Raw genomic sequence first — 23126 nt, 5'->3', positions numbered from 1 at the left:
GCTCCAACTATTAAAAATATAGCATTTTTATATATTTTATATCGACATATTGTCGCAATTTTTCACACTAAATCTAAATTAATATCAATTTCTAGTGTGTTTCAACTGGAGATTCACTCTCCAACCAAAAAAATCAGATATAAAACAACATAAAACGAGAAATTTCCAAAAATGTTCTGAATTCCATACAAAACGCGAAATTTTTCATAACGAGATTTGTTTGTGTGCGTGGATAGACAAAAATGTAGCATACCTTGTAGAACTGTCATCATACTTGGGACGAGGAGTTGAAAGAATTCAGAGAATATGTCGTGGCACACATGCACATGTTTTTGAGTTTACAAAAAAAAAAAGTTCCATTTCGGGAGCACATTCTTAACAAACGCAGCAAATAATACCTGATTATATATACTTTGCTCGCTCGCATCACGGTATTAACTAGAGATCCTCAGAGGGTGAAAATAAATATATTCTTTATAGAACCTTATTGCAATACCTTCCAATGTGTTACCTTTCTTGTTCGTTTGGCTCGAATTTTGACATGTTCGTTTGGCTCACAACCAACGTTGCCAGGTATCCAGATTTAGCTGGATTATCCAGATTTTTGAACATGTATCCAGGTAGACAGCTTTGATGTCCAATTATCCAGATTTTTCATGGATGATCCAGATTTTATCCAGATTTTGTTTTCTCTGTTCCGCAAAAAGGTCATCACTTCAATTTTGGCGCGAAATTTTGCAATTTTGTCACCTCAAATTTTGCGTACCCCAAGACTTTTATCCGAAAAATTAACCTTTCACCCCACGAAATGACTGCCAGATTTTTATTTTGCCTTTTCCAGATTTTTGAAAAAATGACCTGGCAACGCTGCTCACAACACTCTCTTCGCATATCTCTCCCTCTGAGTATTGCTAGTATTAACCACTGCAATTCGCTCTTCAGTGGTGAGTTTTGGGGATGAACTTGACAGTGCGCATTCTCACAGATTTTCTCGGTCGGCATCTCGCGGTTTGTTTATTGCAATTCTAATCTAGTAAATGAAAAGTTGATAAATCAACCTACATAAAATGTTAACGGACACAAGCAAAGTAAGCAGCACATTTATCTCCGAGAAAGTGTCACGCGTGCGCTGGGTTCCGGAGCAGTACGACGAGTCAAACTCGTTCATCACTACCAGCTGGGATCTCGATGTGAACAATGTGAAGGCTTGGAAACTATTCCGGAACGATTATGCTAACGATGACGAACACGAATTTATTCCGCGATGTACGGCAGAAATATGCTTCGCAGGAGACATCAGCGGGTTGGAATTTGTGGATGAACGTCATGTGGTAGTGTCCAACACGGAAGGATACGTCAGTTTGATCAGTATCGACCGGGATCGCGATGAGGACAACCTGCAAGAACGACATCGGTACGACAAGTTGCATCAATTCGACACATTTAGCAGCTTGAACGAAGCACCTTGTACGGCTCTTTCCGTGCATGATGCGGATGTCGCTACGGTAGGAGAAGATGGTCGGTTAAATATTTTGTCCACTGTAGGACAGAAGGTCATTCGGAGTGTTTCAAATGCTGATAATTGTACCTTAAGCTGTGTCGCTTTCCTGAATCCGAAAGAGGTGCTGACAGGAAACAGGCTTGGAATAATTAAATGCTTCGATATAAGAGCTGAGAGCGATATGCCTACGGGTAGCTTTGCGATTTCATGTGAAGATGAGAAAAGATCAAATTCAGTCACCTGTCTAGCTTACCATCCGACGCAGCGACATATTGTATGTAAAATCACCTAGATCTGAATAACTATAATGCAACGTAACTTATTTTAGATTCTAGCGGGCAGCGAAGAAGGTTCAATAACCGTTTGGGATCTACGGCAGAAGCAGTTTCCAGCTTCCTATTTAAAGGCTCACGACCACGCTATAACGGAACTGGCTTTCCACAGAACTGAACCTTCACGCCTGTTTTCCGCGTCCGAAGGTGGAGAATTGTGGCAGTGGAATCAAAACTCCCTGCCGGCGGCTTCGTCATCTATCGCTGGCAGCGCAGGACTAGATTCCACGGAGACTAACAATCCGTGGTTGAATGGGGAGCGCGCCAAAAGCAAAATCAGCGTCACGTCACTGCTGAGTGGAATTAGAAAAGCCATCAATTCATTCGATTCCTGTCGGGCGAAGGTAATATGCGGTGGGGACAACGAAGCTATTTATTTAATAGATAACTTGAATTAAACATGTCCATGCCTTGCTTATCAAAAATGCCTTATGATTGTTTTGTCCATTGTCCGTTGAAAATTACGCTAGTATTTTTTTAAGCGTTTGAATTAAGTTTTACGGAAATTTAAAAAAGGTTGCAACTTTAAATGAAATTTCTTGTTCGATTGATTAAGTCCGACGATCTCAGAAAGTACATTATTGCTAAATCATGTCTTTAAATTTTCAATATATTCTCAAATATTCTCTAAAATTTTATAATGGTGGTTTACCTACAAGAATTTCAAACGACCTATTGTTTTTGTAAGCCATTTTTCAATAAATTTATATCGTCAGTTGAATTGGCCTATAACAAGCTAGTCGCAGCTAGGGAGGAGACTGTTATGCCTTGTTCAGACTACGCCGGATATCGTCAAATGATATCGGATATCACTTCGAGCGTTCACTTTACAGTGAGCTGATATCATTTGACATTTGCTTTGGTAACTGAAAGAGAAGGAAACAAAAACAGGTCAAAGCTAATACTAAAGCCCTAGAGTTAGGGCCTTTAGCTAACACCCCGTTCACACTACACCGCATATCACCTGATATCAGGCGATTCGTGCTATCGAGGCCATATCACCCTAAGGGGAGACAACTGGGTATAGATTTGCATCCACTTTGGGAACCAAACCCCGAGTCCGTTAAAATTTATCATCAGGCTTGCTGAACAACATGTTTCGTTGTTTTGATTTGTGTTTTTTTTATGATGTCACCTGTTATAATCTTAAATATATCCAAGTGAATTTTGAATAAATCAAGTACAAATACGGGTGTTTTAAGAGATCGACTTGGATCATCACTTATATTAATTAACAAAAGATCTAAAACTAGTTGATACGGGTTTGCGTGAAGCATAAGAATAGCATAACGCTGCTCAATGTCGGATGTAAATAGTGTAAGCTTATTTCTACTTTTGATTCCGTTCTGGATTAAGTTTGGAACATACCTGTTGAGGCATATTGCTTATGCGGAGAGTACAATTCAGATGGGTCAATGAATGAATCATAATCATTGAGGGATGGCACGTTTGATTTTGAGGATATTAAAGATGCAGATTCTCCGGTAACCCTCAGGCGGTAAAACTATCGCTTGCAGGAGGAATTGTACATAATGCTGATAAAAAGCATTAAAAACATTCAAGTTTTCTCCGAGTGAAAGGCATCACTTACGAAAAATATGACAGGGATCATCGAGGTGAGTGAGTAAGAAGAGTAAGCCCTGTATTACACTCTTTGACCAATGCACAATGGTCCAGAAACCAAATTTAGGGGGAAATTTGGGTCTAGAGCTCTATAGCCACATTTTAGAGAAAAACTTTCTTCTACAAAGTTGTTACATATGATAAAGCGCTTATTGAAAAATTATCAAAAATTAGGGTGACCAACATTTTCAATGCAAAAAAGTATCTAACTATTTTATCTTTGTAGATAGGAGAAAAATTTGTACTACAATGTTATAGCTCCATTAATTCTAATTAAATTTGTAAAAAAGTTTTTCTCTATCCTTGAAAACAACCGATTTATATTGAAAAAACACATTTGACGCTCTAACTTTTTCTTTCGAGATTCATCTCAAAACTGTCTTCGAACGACTTCTAGAGCTTTTTAAGAGAAACAATTTGCAATACTGACATCGTAAATATCTCAATTTTACTCAAAGTTATTAATATTTTTCATCAAAAAACATGCGTTTTTCATTTGTATGTCATTCTTTCTGGGGCAAGCATAAAAAATATCTCTTGGTCTCATTTTGAAGGGCATACTTACTTACTTACTTTTTTGGCTAACGGACCGTTCACCGGTCCAGGGCCGAACGAATTAGAGATGTCCATCTTCTTCTGTCTTGAGCAGCCGTTCTCCAGTCTCCCCGTACACCAGCAGATCGTGCATCTTCTTCCACCGCGCACATCCACCGCGTGCGAGGCCTACCACGGAGTCGACGGCCTCTTCCTGGTTCTCTACTGAAGATAGTTTTGGCGGCTCTCTCGTCAGGCATCCTGGCTACATGTCCAGCCCACTGCAGCCTGCCCCGCTGTATTACATTCACTATATCAGCATGTTTGTATACCTGGTACAACTCGTGATTCATGCGTCTGCGCCACACTCCGTCTTCCAGTTTACCGCGAAGTATCGATCGCAGAATTTTACGCTCAAAAACTCCGAGCACTCGTCGATCAGCTTCCTTCAGCGTCCATGCTTCATGTCCGTAAAGGGCCACCGGGAGTATCAGCGTCCTATACAGCGCTAGTTTTGTGCGAGTTTGCAAACTACGGGACCTTAGCTGGTTACGCAGTCCGTAGAAAGCCCTGTTCGCAGCTGCAACTCGTTGTTTCACTTCACGGCTCATATCGTTGTCACATGTCACAAGCGTACCAAGATAAACGAATTCGTCAACCACTTCAAATCGTTCCCCATCTATCTCCACCTCAGCACCAACACCACGGGGACTCCCACGCTCTCTGCCAGCTACCATGTACTTCGTTTTGGCAGAGTTAATGACAAGTCCCAATCTCGCTGCTTCTCTCTTAAAAGGTACGAAGGCCTCCTCCACGGCCTTACGGTTGATACCGATGATATCGACGTCGTCCGCAAAGCCAAGAAGCATGTGAGATTTTGTGATGATCGTACCGTTTCTTTCGACGTTTGCTCTTCGTACTGCACCCTCAAGAGCGATGTTAAACAGTAGGTTGGAGAGCGCATCCCCCTGCTTCAGTCCATCCAACGTTACGAACGCGGCTGATGTCTCGCCAGCTATCCGCACGCACGATTTTGATCCCTCCAGTGTCATACGACTCAGCTTTATTAGTTTCGCGGGGAAACCGTGTTCCAGCATGATCTGCCACAGCTCGTTTCTTTTCACTGAGTCGTATGCCGCCCTGAAGTCCACAAAAAGATGGTGAGTTGATAAGTTGTACTCCCGGAACTTATCGAGGATCTGTCGCAGGGTGAAAATTTGATCCGTCGTGGAACGCCCTTGTCGGAAACCAGCCTGGTATTCGCCAACAAAAGATTCCGCTAGCGGTCTCAATCTGAAGAACAGGATACGGGAGAGCACTTTATATGCGGAGTTGAGCAACGTTATCCCTCGATAGTTGCCACAATCCAATCGATGGCCCTTCTTATAGATAGGGCATATGAGGCCTTCCAACCAGTCGTTCGGCATTTGTTCGTCCGCCCAGATTCTTAGTATTATCTGGTGGACCGCATAGTACAGCCGCTCGCTTCCCGCTTTTAGAAGTTCGGCCGGGATACCGTCCTTACCAGCGGCCTTGCCGTTTTTCAGCTCATTAATCGCCTTTTTCACCTCCTCCTGTGTTGGTGGCTCCACAGCTTGTTCGTCACTCATAATCGTCATCCTGTTCCTGCCCTGCTCATCCGGTACCTCACCGTTCAATAGCGCCTGAAAATGCTCCTTCCACCTGGCTGCAACCGTCGGTTTATCAGTAAGCAGGTAGCCGTCCTTGTCATTACACATGACCGGCACCGGGAAATTCCTGCTTCTGACTCTGTTGACAGTTCTATAGAATCTCCGCATGTCGTTTTGAGCATAGCTGTCCTCTGCGCTGGCGAGCACCTGCTCCTCGTACTCGCGCTTCTTCCGACGGTGGGTTCTATTTTCAGCATTAGTAAATTCAATTTTAAAACAAGACAAAAATTTCAATAATTTTATACATTATGCATATAAAAACACCCAGATTTCTTTTTGGGTATTTTTTATCATAACTAGGAATAATTACCTTTAATTTGATCCAAAAATATTGAAATTGAACACAGTCGTTTTTTATGGTCACCCTATTTCGAAGTTGGTCACGCAAAGTGCTTCAATTGTGCTCAAAGTCGCAGGGATGCATCTATGTTGAAAATAATCAAACCCGTATTGTTTCGTTGGGTTGTTAAGGGAACTAGCTCCGAAATAGGTTGACCATAAAAAACGGCTATATTCGATGTATTTTATTTAAAAAAAATCATAACTTTTGAACCAGTTGATCGATTTTCGATCTTTTTGGATCAAATTAAAGGTAATTACGTCTAGTTATAAGAAAAAATACCAAAAAAATTCTGGGTGCACTTTTATGCATAATGTATAAAATTATTGAAATTTTCGTCTTGTTTTTAAATTGAATTTACTCAAATTTAAAAAATAACATAGTTTTAAAAATTCCTCCATTTATAGAGTCAAGTATGCCCTTCAAAATGAGACCAAGAGATATTTTTTATGTTTGTCCCAAAAAGAATGACATACAAATGAAAAACGCATATTTTTTGAAAAATATTAATAACTTTGAGTAAAATTGAGATATTTACGATGTCAGCATTGCAAATTGTTTCTCTTAAAAAGCTCTGTAAGTCGTTCGAAGACAGTTTTGAGATGAATCTTGAAATAAAAAAGTTAGAGCGTGAAATGTGTTTTTTCAATATAAATCGGTTGTTTTCAAAGATAGAGAGAAACTTTTTTTTTACAAAGTTACTTAAAATTAATGGAACTATAACATTGTAGAACAAATTTTTCTCCTATCTACAAAGATAAAAAAGTTAGATACTTTTTTGCATTGAAAATGTTGGTCACCCTAATTTTTGATAATGAAACTTTGTAGAAGAAAGTTTTTCTCTAAAATGTTGCTATAGAGCTCTAGACCCAAAGTTCCCCCTAAATTTGGTTTCTGGACCATTGTGCAATGGTCAAACAGAACTGGTCCCTGTGGCTCTGTGGTTAGCGATGTCGGTCGGCTAGCTCTCCCACACGGTGTGATACCGGGATCGAGTTAAGGAACTTTTCGAGCTGGAAATTTTCTCGACCCAGCGCTGAGGCACGGTGTATCGTTGCACTTATCCTACACATGTAAAATGTGCCAAAAACAATATGAATAACGAATTCTCTCAACTATAATCTAGTTGATCGAGACCGCTATTAGCCCCAAGGCTAAGCGTGTGATATTGTTTTGTTTTTTTTTTATCGGATTGAACGTAAATATGAAATGGTTATGTTGCATGATGATTATATTAAATTTTAAATTAAATCTCGACAAACATTTCAAAAGGTCCTATCTGCTTTCATCGTTTTTCCGAAGCGTAATTTCATTTTGGTAATGGCTCAGCTTTAGTAACTCTCCCGAATGTGGTTTTCGTTCAGAAGGCTAAAGTGATCCCTCCGCTATCAACTTGTGCAAATTACGTGCCGGAAAAGGTGTTTATTAAGTTGTGGTAATTGAATGAAAGTGATCGATCAAAAGATCGGTAAAAGCAGATAGGACCTTTTGAAATGTTTCTCTAGAAATCATTCCTATTTTTTATTTATGTGTTATCTCAAACATTTTTTGTAAACATAAATATGCGGTATTTTAGTAAAGAGATGAAACTCTACTAATTACTTTGTTATGTTTTCTATCAGTGTTCTTAATTTGGCAGCTGCGGTTGTCATTTTTATTTTCCGCTGTATTCTAGATTTCAACTTTACCAGCAATAACTGCACTAATAGTTAGGCCCTGTTCGTTTGTCAGTACCGAAAATGGCGTGTTTTAAAATTACCTATTCGAAAACGTCTGAAACTTCGAACACGCACAGCTGTCATTTTTGACTGTTTATCATTTTTTCCTGCGTGTGTAGTGGTGCGAGCAGTCATCCTCTCGCTGTCAGTCAGCCATCATGGGAAAAAAGGTTCGCAGCAAGGCGACGGTGAAGGTTCAGTTCAGCTAGCTTTTTTTTCTCGGTCGACACTTCGATACGACGACGAACGAACGCGATTGCGATAAAATTTGATTGGCACAGCCGAGAGCCGTCTTTTAGAATGTAGTGATCGAATTCTGGCTCATCTTGGCTTGTTGCGTGTGCGAAGGGTTTTGAAATTGCCAAAACAACAGTGGAAAAGTTTCCGTCGAGTCGCGGTTGTGTATGAAAAGTGGCCAAATCTTCTGTGCCAAGGCATGCAGCGGTTTCGGTTTATTGAGTTTTTATGTTAAGGATTTTTCTTTGCGTGCTGTGGTATTTTGCAGTGGAGTGTTGTTAGTGGTTGAAGCCCTGGAGGCACTCTAGTCTTGTCGAGTGGAACGCTGCTGGAAAAGGTGGTTGCAGAGGAGGAAAAAAGTCCACACTAACACGGGCAGAGGTGGAGCGCAGGAAGAAGAAAAAGGCGACTGGGCTCAGAAAAAAGTATTCCTTATTTTTGCATTTTAAAATACGGAAATGTTTTGAGAAAAAAGTACTGCTGGGTCACGAAATGGCCGAGAATACTAGTGCAACTTCATGAGTGTTGATAGTTTTACGAGAAAAAAGAAGAGCAGTCTGCGAAAAATCTGGGATTTGTTAGTGGAAAAAATCGTGCAAAAATAAGCAGCATGGAGCTTTCATGAAAAATATATATAAAAGCTAGAGAAGAAAAAAATATAGTAACGGCAATTTGTTGAAGAGCGAATCTACGAGTTGTAAATTGTGAAGTTTCTCAAGGTTTATTTGACAACCTTGGAAGAATAAATCTTAGCAATAAGTAGAAGCAGCAGTAACAAAGGCAGACGATGCCGAAATGTGATGTTAAAACCAGATATATTCCAGCGACCTTCGCTTGGGCGCTGCTGTTGGGCACGACGTTCCTGTTTTTCTACTATCCGTAAGTAACACAATCATCAATGCCCCGTTCCGATGGGTTTACTTGGCGACACATGTGTTGAACTGCTTATCAGTAACCTTTGTGCTGCACATACCTACATAGATTTTTTTTTAGCTTAATACCGTCCTGCCTGCTAGTCTCTGGGTGCTGGGAAGATAGCAGAAGGTAATGTCCTCTAGTGTTAACTTGATTTCGTGTAATCGATCCAGCCTGATATGCTTGCGATTATCGTCATAGTCAAGTCAAGTGAACTAATGTGCCCTCTCTTTCTTTCGGTTGAGCGAAAAGTACGTCTGCCTTCCAGTGCTTGACACTGTTATCGCAAATGAGCTTAAGTCAAGCCGTGCGATTATATTTGAGTCATACTTGTCTTTCCGTGAATGCAGTGAATAACTAGCATGTGTTGGTTTGTTCAAACGTAAATCACAAACAGAATGCATATCAATTTCAAAGGTATTTCACTTTGTCACGCATGATTTTTTTGATATTTTGTCTAAAATCCAGCCTAGCTAATTGCTTCAGACATACCGACATACTTTACAGAACAAAGTAGACTAATTCACTGATAAAAAGAAATTTTAGTTCACGCACTCTCATATGCTATTCATGTTAAAAAAAATTTGTAGAAATGCAGTGCTTGTTTTGCCTACTCTTGTGCGAGTAAGGTGAGGAAATGTCCTTTCAAGTGTTGCTCGATTAAAAACAATACTTCAAAAATCCGTACTGCGAAGATGTATCATCCAACCCGCACCCGGTGGCCGACCTGCCATCGGGGGCGGCGGCCTCTCGAAACAACTAATCCACTGGCTAATTTTTCTAATTTTATTCAAAATCGGTAGAAATAGTTATACAGGTCGAACGCGATTATCTGGAGTATTGAATTTTTTTTCACTACGGATAATCGAATCACAAAAAAGTTTACACTTTCAAATCACTTCACTTTTTAATTATATAACTTCACTGCATTTACACGAGTGTAAACTTAGGTTTATTCTATCAACAGCTCAAACAAAGAAGTTATTTAAAATTACAATCAACAAACGAAAAATAATTATTTTCTTTTGTTATTTTACTTGTATGATGCAGTGGCGTAACCAGAACTTAGTTCTGTGGGAAAAGGGGTAAAAAGTTGAAAACCAAAAAATAATTAGACATTAAGGCTGATACAAATTTCGAATTCTTTCTATGTCCAAGGTTATCAAAGTTAACAAAGGGGGTGGCAAAAAATAAATAACACCGAGACGAAAAAAAAAAGAAATATCTTTGATCAAAGTTTGTGTGCAAGTTATGACGTTTGTAACTTGCACTCAAATAAATGCTGAAAAATAACAATTTATTATTATTAGTATTTATTTTGCTTGCCTTTCGACGACACTCTCGCTGTCACCTGACTTGTTTGTTGCTTAATTATCATTTATGCTGTCGGAAAACCAATGAAATGAACAAAACGGTTTGAGCTTTTTTCTTTCTTCCCCTTCTAATATTCAAGATTTTTGAAGGGAGGGGTGACATAAAATGAAAATAAAATTTGTAACGGCCTAATTGATTTTACTTAACTTGGATATGTCCCGAACATGCTGAAAATGATAAAAAAAATCAAGACTACCTACTTTTGAATTTAGCATTTGTTTTAACTTTTTTTTCGTATCACCTGAAATGACAGGGCGAAAAAAGAAACCGCGCATCACTACGAGGAGAAAGAGAGGGCATTCTTTCTCGGACAATTCGAGTGGCTGCAGTGATAACATGTTTGATATTTGGCCTGAGCAAGAAGCCGGTGAAATGGAAGTCAATAGTAATGATACTATAAAAAATGTTAATTCTTCAAAAAAGGAGGAAGTTCCACCTGTTGTGGTAACTATTTCTTCTGAATTGAATATATTCAAAAAGGAACTTTCAACGTTTGTTTCTGACGTTAAAGTTTAACCCTTTCTTTACCACGAGGTTTTTACTCAAACAAAAATCGAAAAATAGGTTTTTAGCGAAAGCGAAAACCCATCTTATTTTATCCCAAATTATGGTTTGAACGAAAAAAAAATCAAATCCAAAATGGTGCTCTAGAGCACCACTGGGTCTTACGAGTCACATTTTACAAACAATACAAAATCAACAACTAACTTTATTTTGTCTAGATATCTAATAAAAAGTAAAAAAAAAGAACGGAATAATATTTTATTTTATGTATGCTATGCTGTAAAGCAATTACGGTCTCTTAAAAGGCATAACGGCCTTCCACATTTCGAGCAACAGAAATATGTAAAATGGCTACGAGAATCACAATGGTAACAACGTGATCGCTCGTCACATGCTACAGGCCAGTGAGCAACACCATCTAATCTGGAGTTCAACTCGGGAGCTTTCAGCGGAAATTCAGATTTTTTTACAGGCATCTGTTTCAGGGGTCGACCTCTACGCTTTACAATTTGTTTTCCACGCTGAATGAGCCAGTTTGCAATTTCGATACAAAGTCCAGCAACGTAATTCTGGTTTCATCAAGTCACCTATCGCGACGTCGGTATTGTATTGAAGGCATCGATGTGCTATTTCAGTCACTTTTTAGAAAACAGCACTTTGAACGATAATTCTAAATTTTCAAACGTGTTGGGAACAACTTCATTTTTGTTGTTATTCGCCCAGTGGTGCTCTGATGCACCAAGGTTTGAGCATTCATAAAACTGGATTAAAATAAGAAAAATGACTACAATTAGTTTTAAGGAGTGTTGTGACACCTAATTGATAAGAAAACATTTTTTGCACGGATCAACAATAGAATGGTGATAGCTCATGAACAATAGAAAATATTGAATTATTTTTGAAGAAAAAAACGGCATTTTTTCAAATGTTTGATATTCTAATAAATTATTGACTCTACATTTTGGGATAATTTTTTGCCGGAACATAAGTTAGGTGTGCAAGAATATATTTTCGAAATTTGAGCGAGATGGCTAAATAATTCGTAACGATACACACATCCAAAGTTGTGGTGCTCTAGAGCAACCATGGTAAAGAGAGGGTTAAAGTTAAAGTCTAAAGTTATTAGCCGATTCTAAGTGGGATTCTATTTATTGCCGCAGCATATTAACTATTGCAATGCACACGCGAGCACAAAAATTATTTCAAAGGTGATTTACAAAAACTCATCAGAAACCGTTCAAAATTTTTCATAATTGGCGATTTTTACGCTAAACATTGATCATGGAATAATTCTCAGAGTAATTCCAGAGAATACTTTTCTATTTTGTCTCCGAATAGTCCTACATGTTTTTCTTCTGTAAGGAATCCATCAACGATTGATTTGGTGCTAACAGATCAAAGTCATGTATGTAGTGAATTGATCACACATGCTGATTTTGATTCTGACCATCTTCCAATAATTTTTCCTGTATCACATGAATCAGTTTTAAACCCTATGAGCTCTGTTTTTAATTATAACAAGGCTAATTGGGAAAGATACAAAGCTCATATTGAGAGAAATTTTAATAATGAGCTTGATTTGCAAAACGAAGTAAATATTGATTCCGCTTTGGAAGCATTAAAATGTGCAATTGTTGATGCCAGGAATTATTCTGTTCCAAAGGCTTAAGTGAAATTTGATACACCAATAATTGACGAAAATCTTTAACTTCTGATTCGTTTGAAAAATTTCCGCAGACGTCAATATCAACGTTCTCGTGACCCTGTTTTTAAAACTATTTATAAAGATTTACAGAAAGAGATTAAACATAGATTTACTCTTCTGAGAAATCAAAATTTTGAGACTAAAGTTGAAAAATTGAAACCATATTCAAAACCATTTTGGAAGCTGTCGAAGATTCTTAAGAAACCTTCAAAGCCTGTTCCAGTTTTAAAAGATGGTGAACGTTTTCTTGTATCCAATGAACAAAAGGCTCAAAGACTTGCTCAGCAGTTTGAGAGTCTTCATAATTCAAATTTGAATTTTGTGAGTCCAATTGAAAGTGAAGTCACACGTCAATTTGATTTAATTTCTTCCCAGATTTTTTTACCTGCAGAAATAATTGAAACAGACTTGAATGAGATTAAATCAATTATTAAAAATTTCAAAAATATGAAAGTCAACGAGGATAAAAAATTTGCTTTTAGTTATTAAGATACTTTAGAAAGTAAGCTACCAGATATAATTGGCGCCGTTAAACATTAAATTGTATTTGTGCCGTGTCAAATAAATTATAGATGAAGAAAAAAAAATATGAAGGCACCTGATGACGATGGAATCTTTAAGGGGCCATCAACATACCACGTGGACAGCTTTGGGGGGGGGGGGTTGGCTAATGTCCACGGTCCATACAATTTGTTTAGAATTTATATGGGCCGTTGTTCACGGAGGGGGGGGGGGTCAAAATCGTTAAAAATCTGTCCACGTGGTATGTGGGCTCCTAACATATTAATCAAACATCTCCCTGAGAGCACAATAGAATTTTTAAAAACAAATCTGAAGGTTATTCCACTGTAGCTGCTCTTTTAGACATAGAAAAAGCATTCGACAGTGTTTGGCATAAAGGTTTGATTGCGAAATTAGGAACTTTCAATTTTCCAATTTTCCTAATCAAAATTTTGAAAAATTATCTTACTGTTCGAACTCTGCAGGTTGTCTATCAGAACTCAAAATCTGATAGATTTCCTGCCAGAGCAGGTGTGCCTCAAGGTTCTGTCTTGGGCCCAGTCCTGTACAACATATTCACTCCGAATCTTCCTGATTTGCCTCCACGATTGGTCTCAAGTAATTGTTCTGCGATGACACAAGCATTTCCGTAAAATAAAAAAGTCTTCGTGTCATTTGCAGTCGATTGCAGAAAAGTTTATATATGTTTTCTTCTTACTTGCGAAAGTAGAAAATCTCTCCCAAGGCTTCCGAAACTCAAATGATAATTTTTCCGCATAAGACTAGGGCTTCTTTCCTCAAGCAAAACAATAATCACGTTGTCAAGATGAATGGGGTTATTTTAAGTTGGTCTGACAAGGTTAAGTACTTGGGGCTTGTTTACGATAAAAACTTATTATCAAAGAGCACTGAGAGTATACAAGCCATGGGCATCAAATATACGAAATGTTAATATCCTCTCATTAACAGGAATTCTAAACTTTTTTTAAAGAACAAACTTTTGATTTACAAACAAATTTTTAGACCAGCAATGCTTTATGCTGTACCGATCTGGTCAAGTTGCTGTTCAACAAGGAAGAAAACGCTCCAAAAGATTCATAATGAAGCGTCCTTCTTGGTTTGGTACACTCGATTTAGATTTAGATTTAGATTAGAAGCTATGTCAAATAAAATTATTAACAATTTTCGACAAAAATCGTTGCAATCCTCAATTGCTACGATAAGCTCTTTTTATAGCCAATAAGTTAGCAATTAAGTTAGTTGTAAGTTTACTTCCCTTTCTTGACAAGTAGGTTTAAATCCCTACGAATGATAAGTCCTAATTGCGAAAGCAAACCAATCCTAACAATTAAAATTACAAATTTCTAACAGTGTTGAGAAGTCAGCATTTGTGATTGGACACACATACTCAATATTTAATAATATTTATCATAAATACTTAAGCTACTAACAAATTCTTAAAAAAAAAAACAAACCCGCCGTGACGTCGAAGTCAGTACTCAGCACACCACTTTTCCACAGTTAGAGGGGAATTCTGGCCTATCTAACTCTAACAGTTAATTTACAAACATGATAAAAAATTATCAAACTTAACCATGGGCGCAACTACGGGGGGGGCTAAGGGGGGCTTCAGCCCCCCCTAGAAAGTTCTTAGCCCCCCCCCCAGAAAGTTCTTAGGCCTCTCCTAGAATTTCCCAGAGAATGATTGTATTCAATATAAATAAATTCCATGCTTCTCATCAGAGCATCAAAATCAACACAAATTGAGATGAAATCATTCGTTGGCTTAAACCTAGTTCTGCCTCCAGGATCGATTCTCGAACCTAGATTTATTACTTACCTTACCAATCAGACGAAAGCTGTAGTGGCTCGTGCTGTATCAAGAAATTATCGCCATGTTGCTCGGTTTTGGGCTGTTTCGCCAGTTCCCCGAACGTCTCATCACCCGCAAGTCTCTTTCGATCTGGACGAGCCACGCTGCGCGATGTGATTTCAGAGAGTTGTCGTACGGCATCCTTACGACGTGACCGGTCCACCGCAACCAATTGACTTTCACCTGGTGTGCAATGGGGTTCTCTCCTAGCAGCGCTTGCAGCTCATGGTTCATGCGCTGTCGCCATTATCCGTCGTCTGTCTGTACTCCACCGTAGATAGTCAGCAGTGCCTTCCGTTCGAAAACTCCACGAGCATTAAGAACCTCCGCGAAAAGCGTCGTTATATCGATTCCATAAAGGACTACCGGTTATATCAGGGTTTTGTACAGCGAAGGGTCAACTTCATGCGTCGTCGCACTAGACGACGAAATGGTCATGTCCGAGCCAATATGCGCACCGCGATTAGTGCGTACGTTTGTAATGTCTGAGAAGAACGGGCCGTCGATGATAACACGGTCAATTTGGTTTACTGTACGTTTTCATGTGGTTTTGTGTATGTCCTTTCGAGGAAACCAAGGACTTCGGACTGCCAGTCCGCGGGAAGCTGCGAAGTTGGCGCATAGCTGGCCGTTGTTGTTCGTCACGGTGTGCAGGCTGTGCGAGCAGATCACCGGCTCATATATGTCTTTCCTACCAATCTGAGCGTTCATGCCCCTAATGGCAATCTTGATGTCCCTACGCGAGCAGCTATGGTAGAGATTCTCCAGCTGTGCTTAAAACGTTTTCTTCTCTACATCGGGTCTTCCTTCGTGGGGGCAGAGCACATTGGGATAGTGTAGTTGTAGAGCTGGCCTTTTATTCTTAACAAACACAACCTGTTGTTGATCGCCTGCCATTTGATCACACGACTCTGTATTCTACCCAGCACTATAAAGCCGGTACCCAACTCATTGGTTGTGCCGCCGCTCTGGAGGTACTGTGCCCTGCGGCCATGAATTCACAGTACCTTCTTTCCTTTCCGGCAATGCTCCTGGAGCGCAACGATGGCGAAGTGGCGGCGTTCTAGCTGATCCAGCATAACCTGGTCGGCACCCGGGGCATTCAGCGATCTACTGTTACATGTACCGAGCTTCTAATCGTAGTCCTAATTTTGTCGGCACATTGCCGATTGTTCCGGCTCGTTTTGAATTCTTAATTCTTCGTAGTATGTTTATTTTAGCATGCTACCTTACTAGGACTGCGATGCCTAGATGCCTGCCGCGGGCTGCCGTCTTGAGGGAGCTGGCGAGCAACCGCATTTCATAGTTCAACGGATCAGTCGCCGTTGAGCCGCCCCTAACCTAAGGAACAGACGCTCAGGCAAGCTGGTCTTCAAGGAGAACAACTACTCCTTCCCTGTCAGCATACGGCCAAGTTCCCATCGGTTCACCGATCTTCACTTGGTTGCTCGTATCCCAGTTTCCAGTCAGTACAACGTGGAGGTAGGGATAAGGTACTATGCCTTGGAACACACTGGGGTCTATTTTATGCCAACTAGTACGGGTGTACTGCTGAAAAGCACTGTTCATTCGTTTACCAAGCCTAGCTCTCCTCAATATCGAATCAGTGTTGCTGAAAAAGGTTGACGTTGACGCTGTGGTCAAGAGATTCTATAATGAATTCAACTGATTTCTTCTACTGTTCCGGCTCTATTTTATGCGTTATTAAATAAGCATTAAATTCATTTAAATTCTTTTTTCTCTTATTTTAAATGACATATAAAAACTAGCCCCCCTAGGAATTTTCCTTAGTTGCGCCCATGAACTTAACTAACGCGAACGATATGTTCACAAACAAAAAAACGAACGAATTCAAACAAATTTACGTAAACGGTTTTCAGCGCAAGTGGTGAGAACTGTCATATTGGGTACACGCTATTGCGGGAGTGTCCAAATGAGGGTAATGTTTACTCATACACTCTCTCGCGGCAGTACCCAAATTTAGGTAGATTTACCACTCGATGCTGAAACTGCAACCGCACAGGTTACAAAATGCTGAAGATTTCATCAAATTTTTCTAACCACAGTGTGTTAAATAAACATATTTTCTCAATGGTTGATTATCGAAAGAGGAGGAGAGGCTAGTCAACAGGCGGCTGAAACACTCCCTGGAAAGTACTACGGACTTCTCGACCCCCGCCAACAAGCTTTCCGATTTGTACTTGGGACGGGGACTTATTCTGCGGCATTAGCAGAAATACTTCAGTAGACCTGTATCTCTTTTCCCACGAGCGAACCAACCCAGTATCTATTGATCTAGCAAGAGTTTACACTCGACCTTGAATCCCTCAAGCCATCCAGTAGTTAGCGAGTGTCAACTAACGTTATTAAACTTTTTCTACTACTGTCAAAAAAGGTAGCAGATATTTTTGAATAAATACTTATATATTTCTCATGAGATACATTCATTACTAGCAAAAAAGTGAACTTTTGAGAAAGGGATGCATCTCTGGATTTTAGGAATGAACTGTTTGCAGTTCGTTACTCCCAAGTTATTTTTGTACACCAAAGAACTTCAAATAACAAATAAATCTTCGCATGGACGACACCAAGGCAGATTCGTTGGGTAGCGTATTTTGGGTACAAATGGGGTCGACTGGTTGTTCAGAAACGTTTGTGTTCTTTGGCGTTTCTGGCCAAAACACATAGGGGTCATCCACATACCTCGTGGACTGCTTTGGGGGGGGTGGGGGGTTATGGGTAATGTCCACGGCCCATACAATTTTTTTAGAATTTATATGGGCAGTTGTCCACGGAGGGGGAGGGGGAGTCAAAATCGTTAAAAATCTGTCCACGTGGTATGTGGATGGCCCCATATGTCTTCTATCGGTATGGTGGTTTTGAAGAAATGGAATCAAAACTTTCTTCAAACATTCGTTCTGGTACACATGTTGATTGATAGCCAAACCACTGGACTTGAGCCACGATTTGGAGAAGTAGGACGAAACCCTTTTTTGTCTGTTCTTTATCCGGGTTTCCATTATCTTTCTAGTGAATGATTGTTGAGGTTTGCAGGAAATTATTCTCAGACAAAACCGGAGATATTCGCTTTTGAGATGGTTTACCGTGAATTTCTTGCTACGATTTTTGTGCAATTGTTTCATGCGCAATGCTTCTTGTTTCGACGCCATGTTGAATAGAACTAAGCATGTATAAACAAAACAAAAAATTCTGGCATGAAGAGAAGAAAGAGAGATACTCTCGCACAGCCGAAAAGCTCAGAGATCTAGAATTTTATTTGTCTCCCGTTAGGCGTCGTACACAAATTACGTAACGCTAAAAACCCGGATTTTCGACCCCCTCCCCCCTATGTAACGATAAGTAACGTTCAACATGACTCCCTCCTAAATTACGTAACGCTCAACCCACAAAAAGTTGCGGTTTCGAAGGAAAACCACAGTTACGTAACTGTTTAATCCTTAGTAACCTGAGGCCTGGCAGGAAATATCTTTCAATTTTTTTCAAAAAAATGTGGCGGTGGCACTTTTTCTTTTTCCACTCACAACCAACACAACTGGTCTAGATTCAATCCTAGCCGACACCGGTAGATTTTCTGAGGCGAAAAATCTCTAGGATCACGCCTTCCATCGCATGAGGAAGTACACCCGTTGGCGTCGGTCTGTTAATCAACGGGTCGTTAGTTAGGATCCTGGGTGGAGATGTCTTCCCGGGTGTCGGTGATTGGCACGAAACAGTGGCGGAACTACCGACGGAAAATAAGCGAGAATAGAAATTTAAAAAAATTGAGTAATGAAATAGAAAAGAGTAGCAACACAAATTCGCTTAGGATCTCTCTAGCAATAAGCACTGGGAGTGGCGCAAAGAACTTGAAAACCCCAATTTGATGGAACTATATACTATATATATTTTAATCGCTTCAAGTTCGCAGAAAAGTCCATATCTGGACCGATGGAAGAAAGCATGTCGTTTTGTCAGAAGAAAAAATGTTGAATATTGATGGATCAGATGGCTAGTAGGACTACTGGCACGATTTGTGCAATAATCCGGAAGTCAGAATAAGTTGTGATGCACGTAAATGGTTAAAAAGCTCCTTTCGACGTGGATTGTAACAAAGACAAAGTCGGAGGACTATCTAGAAATGCTGGAGATAAGCTTGATTGATCCACAAATCAAAACAGATATCTTTATATATCTTTATCTTTATCTATATCTTTATATATCTTTATCTTTATATATCTTATCTTCGATATCTTTATCAGCAGTGATTTGCTGATAAAGATATCGAAGTTTTCGAGTGGTCAACCTGTTTCCCGGATCAGAATCCGATCGCTGGGAAGAGGTTATCTGTTGGAAGAAAGAAAAAACAGTTGGTACTTTCGCTCAGTGTATGAATGCAGAATGATGATGTGTTGTTGAATTTATAAACTAAATCCCATTCTTATAAAATAAATAGTTACATTGAAATTTTGAAGCTTCGTGGCTGTTTTAACACAAATTTTGGGTGAATAGATAAGTGGTGGATACATTCTTTTACAAATACCTTTTACAATTTGGCACGGTGACATTCTTACACCTACCCGCTACTATAGAACCTCCATGTACAAAATCCATAGTGGATCGATTAAGTAGCATTAAAATTAATTCAATTTCATGACACATTCCTTCCTCAACCAATGTCATAGAATCACGCTCTGAAAAAAAAAAACGATATTAACCATTCGCACGATTTTCGGGGAAGGAGAGCTTCAAGTTTGCAGAAAACAAATTAAACTTTTTTATCACCTAAACCTTGAGTGTTATTCGATGTTATTCAGGCAATAAAAAGCACACTTCAAATTCCAATATGTACCGCGACCGGGCGCCAAAAGCTGTGCGGCATGAAAAGTAGATTAGCATTGGGTATTAGCATGTATTAAGGAAGCAAGCAAAGCATGCAGCAAAAATTCACCTAGGATCATGCAAATAAGTTTAAAGTATACTGAAGCTTCTATTTATCGATAAAATATTGAAACAATCAGTAAATTATCAGAGGTGTGTAGGAAAAAATACCTCATTCAATCAGTACAACTATGAACCCACTGCACTCCTTGATAATGGTCAATTTGCGTCTCGACCTGACGGAGCTTATCTCTGAGTTCAAGACGATTGATTGTTTACTTATTCATTCGCATAATTTCCTCTGAAAATTGCCTCAGTGAATTTAAAATAGTGGCTTTAACGAAAACAAGCTACGTTTAGTCTCAACCAATACGACTGCTTTTTCAAATTCGCACGTTCCTTTCTGCAGGCCAAAGGATAACATTGTTACTTTTTGTCGTTTTGGGATCTATGTATTTTTGAATGGACCGTCAAAAATTTACGCTACGAAAAAACTAATACAGACTAACTATCGGGTCACACTAATATTAGCATTAGTATAATCCTTAATGTTTAGATATTCATATCCAGAGCTATGCTCGGCTAGATTATTCTTTTCTGTATCTTGATTAGAACACGGTGTGCACCGTGAAATCAGTGTACATGCGAAGAAACCAGTAGCTCCTGGGTACGTGCCTTTTTCGCATTAGGCTGCTCAAGCCGCCCATCCGTGGTCATTAAGCCTACGCTGCGAGTGACGGCAGAATATGGCACATGAACTATAGTAGCACTGCTGGCCTCAATACTTTGTTCCTGAAAATATCAGACCTAATAATTAGAGTTTTCCACTCGAAAAACAAACAGCAAAAAGGACAAGAACACGACAAACATTGGGTTTTGTTTGTTTTAATTGCTCTTATTATGTTGTGTTGTGATGAAATTTCTAACTTGTTCAAGAGTTTCAATTATATCTAACACTTGGACCGTGAGAATATACGTTTCAGGTTAATTAATGAGAAGAGTGAGTAAAACAACTTGCCATAGTTGTCTGGCATAAACAACAAGCGTTGACACGTTATCGTAAAACAACAACTTGTTTGCAATTTGCCTATCTGAAATATTTTCCTATGCCTAGCCGCATTGAGTTTTTTTATAATCACAGATACATGACTGTCTCAACTGCTTCCCCATATGTAACAAGTAACGTAAACTTAAACTGGCTTCTTCCCCTTCATTCGTTACATTATTTGTGTACGGCACCTTAGCGCTTTTTCTGTAAGATTTGAAAGCTGGCTAACAAATGTGTTATAGCTATAACGCAACTTTTTCCGATGTCTTAGAGATTTCGAAAAACTGTCGAAGTTGCTGCTCATTTCAAGATGGCTTGACAAAGTATTTTTTTTTAATTTTCTCAGCACCAATATTTAGTGGTTAATTTGTGGTTTCGAAATCCAAATTGTGGTAATTTGTGGTTGAGTAATTTCTGAGAAATTTTCAGAAAACTGAGTCAAGCCATCTCTGAAAATGATTTCGCTTCAAATGAATCGGACAACGATGATATATACATCAATCGAAAGCTCTTAATCTGTGGTTCACGAAAATGTAGTTTTTGTAGGCATAGTTCATATTAAAATTATTAAAAAACTATTATTTAAATTTTTGAACATTGTTTACCGCTTGTTGTCAACACCGACCGTACGCGGCGCTGGATGAGCACCTGCCGATGTTAGTGCTAGTGGGTTATCTAGAACATATCGACAGTTGTTCATATACACTAAGGTCGTTTTTTACGCGGGGGATGCGTTCCAACTTTGTATGGGCCCGCGTAAAAAACGACTTTTTTGAGTTGCCAATATAACAAAGAAAACCGTCCTAAAACGTTAAAACCTCGTTTGAATATGATAGTGGCCAATCTAGAGACCAAAATTCAATATTTTAAATTTTGAGCATTTACACCAAAAATTGTGATTTTTTTTTAAAAACTGATATATGATCACTCGTGGCCTAAAACGAAAAACGTGATTGAAATGTTGTCGATATCTTGTACCGTTTTTGAGTAATGGAGGAAAGCAACCCGCGTAAAAAAAACGCGTAAAAAGCGACCTTACTGTATACGACATACAGTTGTCGCTGCCGTTGAAAGCTTTTTTGTTTTATTATTCAGGGGGCAGTTGTAGTAGCATATTCCTGAGACGAGAAAATATCGAATTTTAATTCTAGCCAGAACTCACACCTTTGGGCACTTACCATGCGTTTTAACCGTTCCCTACAGTTCTAAGGCCCATTCCCAACCTTCAGGCATCATTCAGGGTTTCTAAAATACCCAACAGTCGAATACAGTTGCGTAGTTGGTTACCAAAATATTATTACATTTATCGAAACAAAAAATTGTTCTTTATTATTATCAGGCTTTAATTCATTTCAAGAGTTAAAACGTATGTGCTAATAGATTTTAACATATAACAGATTTTGTATGAGAGAGACCAGATCACACCCCTAGGTGTATTAATTTAGGTTTTTTTTTAAACAATCGGTAAATGGCAAAACTACATTTCCGGAAATGATTCGACCGAAGATCGAGAAAATTACGTTCGCATGTCTACGTAAAACTTCACTTATTTTGAGGGAATTCACGTAAAACACACGGAGGCTTGTCTACTACAAATATCTGCTAATTGATCAACATTTGCATTTCGCAGCAAATCTGCACATATAGCATCCCTGCTGTTTACATACTGTTTCACCTAGAAATACTCAGAGGAAGAGATTCGCGGCGGAAAAAATCGTCAATTCGGCAACTGGGTTTCATATGTCAGAGGGGCCAGATCTTTTCTCAAAGCGCAATGTTGACTAACATTCGACTTGTATAATCGGTGGTGACGGTGAAAGTCCTTAAGAATAGTGAAGTGCTTCACAAAAACTGTTAAGGTGATATATTTTATGTTAATGTTTAATTTTAAACACCTTCACTTATTTTGTTACCTATACACAAGGTTTTTTGAACTCCGGGTAAAAATCACTCACAGCATTCTTAATTCATTCATTGGCAATAGAACAAAAAATCGTATAGAAATAAACACGTTCTTTTTTGTATCTGACTGCAATACCTCTCAATGTGGTGCTAACTTTCTTGTTCGTTTGGCTCCAATTTAGACGGTTCGTTCTGCTAACCGCATATCTCTCCCTCTGAGTATCTCTAGTTTCACCATACTCATCGCTACATGAAAGCTTTCTGAGAAAAAATCATCTTGATGGTCTACCAGCGCCGCGTACGGTCGGTGTTGACAACAAGAAGTAAACAATGTTCAAAAATTTTAATAATAGTTTTTTAATTATTTTATTATGAAGTATGCCTACAAAAACTACATTTTCGTGAACCACAATTTAAGAGCTTTCGATTGATGTATATATCATCGTTGTC

The 23126-nt window shown here is 39.0% G+C and overlaps 2 protein-coding genes across 3 annotated transcripts in view; both read left to right on the top strand.

Annotated features, from left to right (window-relative positions):
- The first annotated feature begins 956 nt into the window (after nucleotides 1–956).
- On the top strand, nucleotides 957–2258 carry LOC129729297 (nucleoporin Nup43). The gene is made up of 2 exons (XM_055687809.1): nucleotides 957–1775; nucleotides 1830–2258. Exons 1-2 carry the CDS (start codon nucleotides 1068–1070, stop codon nucleotides 2229–2231), a joined length of 1110 nt encoding a protein of 369 aa, XP_055543784.1. The 5' UTR covers nucleotides 957–1067; the 3' UTR covers nucleotides 2232–2258.
- Nucleotides 2259–7880: 5622 nt separating this feature from the next.
- Nucleotides 7881–23126, top strand: part of LOC129723353 (palmitoyltransferase ZDHHC8) — an 88163-nt gene continuing 72917 nt past the window's right edge. For both annotated transcript variants that reach the window (XM_055677646.1, XM_055677570.1), the window contains exon 1: nucleotides 7881–8855. In XM_055677646.1, the coding sequence (XP_055533621.1) occupies nucleotides 8764–8855 (92 nt within the window). In that variant the 5' untranslated portion in view covers nucleotides 7881–8763. The remainder of the gene's footprint in view (nucleotides 8856–23126) is intronic.

This window comes from Wyeomyia smithii, chromosome 1 (genome assembly GCF_029784165.1).
Source record: "Wyeomyia smithii strain HCP4-BCI-WySm-NY-G18 chromosome 1, ASM2978416v1, whole genome shotgun sequence".
NCBI classification, from domain to species: Eukaryota; Metazoa; Arthropoda; class Insecta; order Diptera; family Culicidae; genus Wyeomyia; species Wyeomyia smithii.
Note: the sequence above shows the minus strand (reverse complement) of the source record. Positions and strands in the feature narration are given on the sequence as shown.

Coding starts and splice junctions, on each gene's coding strand:
- LOC129729297 (XM_055687809.1), top strand. CDS start 1,068: ATGTTAACGGACACAAGCAAAGTAAGCAGCACATTTATCTCCGAGAAA. Junction 1,776..1,829: donor ATCCGACGCAGCGACATATT/GTATGTAAAATC, acceptor AACTTATTTTAG/ATTCTAGCGGGCAGCGAAGA.